The sequence below is a fragment of the Saccoglossus kowalevskii genome, chromosome 22 (genome assembly GCF_978046115.1).
Source record: "Saccoglossus kowalevskii chromosome 22, keSacKowa6.1, whole genome shotgun sequence".
Classification (NCBI taxonomy): domain Eukaryota; kingdom Metazoa; phylum Hemichordata; class Enteropneusta; family Harrimaniidae; genus Saccoglossus; species Saccoglossus kowalevskii.
This window is the reverse complement of record NC_140662.1, coordinates 28,861,322-28,866,102: the sequence shown is the minus strand read 5'-3', so window position 1 is coordinate 28,866,102 and position 4,781 is coordinate 28,861,322. Positions and strand designations below refer to the sequence as shown.

General features: G+C 36.6%; 1 protein-coding gene across 1 annotated transcript; it reads right to left on the bottom strand.

Annotated features, from left to right (window-relative positions):
- Nucleotides 1–308: 308 nt before the first annotated feature.
- On the bottom strand, nt 309–2,327 carry LOC102809916 (carbohydrate sulfotransferase 1-like). Its single transcript, XM_006818658.2, has 2 exons — nt 2,179–2,327; nt 309–1,302 (listed from the first exon to the last, which is right to left on the bottom strand). Exons 1-2 carry the CDS (start codon nt 2,325–2,327, stop codon nt 309–311), a joined length of 1,143 nt encoding a protein of 380 aa, XP_006818721.2.
- Between the last annotated feature and the right edge of the window lie 2,454 nt (nt 2,328–4,781).

Here is a 4,781-nt window from a genome sequence, read left to right as displayed (position 1 = left end):
GTGCCGTCTACTTGTGTATTTTCTGGTAATTATGATACAAGGGAGTCACACGGTGTTCCTTAGACCAGCAGTGGTCGCTCCACTTAGGCGATTGATGAGAATAGAATGAGTGGCTCATGAGAAATAAATGCATGAGTCATGTGGGTGACGTCATGAAAATCTTTTGTTCAATGCATTATTGTATTATTCACTTTTATTCTTTAGAGTTGAATAGAAAAAACACTCAGAAAATGGTCTTCAAAATATCTCATATACGAAATTCACACTTACAAAATGTAATTAAAATTTGTGAAATAAGAATTGAATATTCACAGAAACCATTCCGGACGTGACTCGAGAAATGAAATACTGCTATCGTTAAGCAAGTTGTGTCTGCCATCAACCAATCCATATCCAGTGTAGTTCATAAAAACACGACAGGCTTGTATATTTTCAATTCGTTGAATTGTTCGTATCGACAAATTTCTTCTCCACGCATGCGCTGTGACCTTGGAGTCACGAGTTGTTGAATATGCGTTTCCATGCCCATCGTGGCTAGTATTGATCGTTAACCATGGGATCAAGTCTGGAGGAAGCTCCAAACCCAGGGTCGTGTATAGTTTTTGTGTCACCTCTATCGGCTTATTTGCAAAATCCTCGTACCGTACAGCTATGTAGTTATGACGCAGCCACTCGTCCATCGATTTCCCAATAGCTATGTTTTCCATTCCCAGGGAACAGTAATGTTCGATTGACCGTAAAAGCATTTTTTCTGAAAGTTCGTCTTTAATTGTTAAAACTGACGAGGCCTTACCTCTTGGGTCCCGAACAAGGTCTATCACTTTGAGGTCAATTTTGGGGTCGCGCATCAATGGCACCACCTGACTTATCTTTTCGACTCGGATCGTTTTAACCGCTGTGATCGGATGCTGTAGACAATATTCCGTTAGGTTCATTTTGCTAATATTTGCATAATTTAAACCAAGACGCATTTTGATTGTCCACCGTACGTTAAACCTAATAGTACCACGCATCACTTCCGCAGCGTCGAAGTAGCACTGTGACGTTTCGTTTTCAAAGTCACAGGTATATAAAACATTCAAAAACCGCGTCAGTTCGGCAGACCTTGTAAACGTAGAAAACTCGTGGCTACAATTGTCTAATTCCAATAAGAAACCTGGTTCAAATATGTAGTAAGCGTCGGGATTTCTCATGAATAACTCTGAGAGGATGGTAGAGCCGGTGCGATATCCTGCCAAAATCAACACGTTTACGTTACGAGGAACCTTCGTTGTCGATTTCATACTCTGGTATTCTTCCCTCCTGGAGACAAATACATACATTCGTGTGTTAATTGGGTGAAATTGTGTAAGGAAATATATATATATATATATAACACGATAATAAGAGATCTCAAGACCCCGTGATTTATTAGGTGATTAAATCATTTATTTTTGTTTTACAAGATATTAATGGGTTTTATATTAAGACACTGTAAATAAAGAAATAATACATGTTTTCGTCAATTTAACTTCATTATATTCATTATGAAAATAAAACAATGCATTACAGTAGTTTGTAGTTTATAGACTCAGTTCGAATATGTTTATATTTATTAAAAAGCGGGACCCAGTATCTTTCAGATAACATTCAACCAGGTAACCCGTATTATTATAACCTAATTAGCATACGATATTTAAAGCGCCATACAGCACGGTTCTATCCAGCGGGTCTACGCCGACGCTGCTTTACATATTTATTTGCGGATTTCCGGGTCCGGATTGTGCACGATTCATGCTTCATTTTTATAATAAAAGTTGGTAAAATTAGTCTATTAAAATGGTAATGAGCAAATCGCAGTGTTCATTTTGATTTGTATGAACACTCGTTCTATCAAAAACAGGCAAATGATATTACACAGTTATCATAATTATTGTAATATTAGCATGTATATACATTTTCCTATATTTATGTTGCACGTAACATTTAACGTTGTTTACGTTTTATATATCAGTTCCATAGTTAGAATAAAAAATGTTATAATAAAAGTTGGTAAAATTAGTCTATTATTAAAATGATAAATATTAACACGTATATACATTTTCCTATATGTATTATATGTTGCACGTAACATTTTAACGTTTTTTTCTATAATCAGTTCCATAGTTAGCATAGAAATAATAAAAATGAAATACTTACGATGTTGTAATTGATTTAAGCGTCCCCATATCGCCTGGGTTATTCGGTGGCCTGTGTAACGTGAATTGAAATGTGACGATAGAGACTCGTAGTAGCACACCAAGCGTTATTAATAATATCACAATTGCTAACGTCCTGATCACTCTCATGATTAAATGTATCCCAACTATGAACAGTAAAGCATTTGATTACCTAAACTTTAAAAGTCCTATTGGTGTGTAGTGGCACAAACTCACAAATGGTCTCACCAAACAGATAACCATGCGTTCCAATATTAAACTTGTACTGGTGTAAAACACCTTTCTGTTGTCGGATATCCCTGCAATAAATGGTATCGCCAACAACTGCTATTTACAGTGAAAAATTAGCTGGTCGCTATAAATATAAAGATACATGAAAGTGACGGTGGCAAACGTGTGTATGTTCTTAGTGCAAATTTGTGTAGCATAATATAATACAAACATAAATGTTTCAGACCTCATGTCAATATTACTATTTCTGTTTACATATCAATTGATGGAGAGTGACATGTATTAAACAACATATCACTTGGTTATTAATAAAATTTAATATTATTAATAAACTCAACAAGAGCTTTGAAGACAATTAATATAAGTTTTAATCTAAACAATGAATGTGTTGAATAACAATGTTTAAATAAAAGTAGAAATTCATAAGGAAGGCCTGAACGTATTGTACATCTCAATTCATGTTATGTAAAATATACCATCGTTTGCAATTAGTCAAACTGGTAACTTTGGACGGCTAGTACAAATACGGCGAATGACGTCACATGCTATGTATTGACATTATGCAGTAACGTGCAATACGAGGGCGCTGTCCAACATATGAATGATGCATGCAGCACATATCGTTAAAACAGACAGTTACCGGGCTTCTAATCGTTTTGGTGATGACGCATAAACGTGTTTCGGGCACAACTTCCATTGAATCGCGCAATATTAAAGCGGAGAAGTCGTCACCTGTGCATGCGTCAGATGGCCATGGCGTGTCATTGTTTAGAAATAAGCGTCTACCCATGAGCCTTTGCGTTTTAGCGTGTGTTATCGTCGCTTGGGACCCGATTCCCGCGCGTGCGCAGGAGACGACCCTCCCACTTTAACATATCAAGCTGTCGAAGGTTACACTGTATAACATACAACTTATAAACGTGTTCGTATTCAACTAGGGATGTTGTTTCTATCACATATGATATAACAAAATATAATAGATGTATAATACCAGGTTTTTAACATTGACAAGAGTCTGAATAGATGACGATACCCCAGACCATTCGTCCCGTTGTTATCGCTATCGCCACTCGTGTGGCGATAGCGATAACACCGGGACGAATGGTCTGGGGTAAGATGACGAGTGTGAAATTTATATATTTTGTTCAAGGGGAAATGTGATCTATATTAAATAGAACCATTCAACAACCATGTCCCACGAAAAAACAGACTCGGTCACGCCAGAAGGTGGTTAGTCACACGAGTTGTATGTTTATAAACAGTCTGCAGGGCATTATTCTGTGGAGGCGCAATCTGTATGACGAGGGCGGTCAACCTGTGAGGGCGCAATCTGTGTGACGAGGGTGGTCAACCTGTGAGGGCGCAGTGAGTGACAGTCTTCAAGAATATAAACATACTGTATGGAAACTATTTATAGCACCACAATTAAATACGATTTTTAGATGCTATTGAAAACAATTTCCCTATAAATATAACTTAACATAAAATATATAAAAAAAATGTTAGACAAATACAGATAAAGGCTTCAGTACTAGTATATCAAGAACTCAACTCCACACAACTACTCATGTAAATACTACCCCAATGGAAACCAGTCAAAGCAAGTCTAAGTTCGAACAGCTGCAAGTCGTATGCACACGACCATCAGACACTGAATCATGGCATCATCCAAAATGGGTCGCTTCTTTTGTATTGGACCCCTAAGCATTTCTAATTCCCCTTTCGAACTCTTGCCCCCAAATATATCGTTCCTTTTAGAATGTATTGTCAAACATGGCCCACGCCATGAATAAATTAGCATAAATTAAACAAATGCATAAAGTGTAGGTACACTTCTGGAATTATGTCGTCATAGCAGTACAATTTAGTTATACAATGGCAGTTCTCGTTACAAGTGCAGCAGAACAATGTTCACTCACTATCACTAGTGTTCATTGTTAATGCAACGGTAGATTTTACTTAGCCATGAATGTCTCACATCATATAGTCTGTATAGTCTGCGAGTTGTCTTTTACTAAGGTAACCAAGCATACCAGACTAAGTTGCTGGCTGATTAGTTGCAAGTGTTTAGTTTAATGACTGCATGATAATAGCAACAAACATGACTAAAAGTAAGTGATTGGTGAGTATATACACAGTGTCACGCTGACATATCTCATTTGAAGTAAACATCGGAAAGATAATTACACAGTCATAAAAAGTACATATGTTGGTGGCAACCACATAGTATGACTTAATTAATTTGTTTAACGGGTTACAGAAATAATTTATAAAATGTCTACATGCTGCATCTCAATTTCAATTAGTTACAAGACTTTAAGATTTACAAAACACGTGGCGTAGTAATACATT

Coding starts and splice junctions, on each gene's coding strand:
- LOC102809916 (XM_006818658.2), bottom strand. CDS start 2,327: ATGAGAGTGATCAGGACGTTAGCAATTGTGATATTATTAATAACGCTT. Junction 1,303..2,178: donor CTTAAATCAATTACAACATC/GTAAGTATTTCA, acceptor ATTTGTCTCCAG/GAGGGAAGAATACCAGAGTA.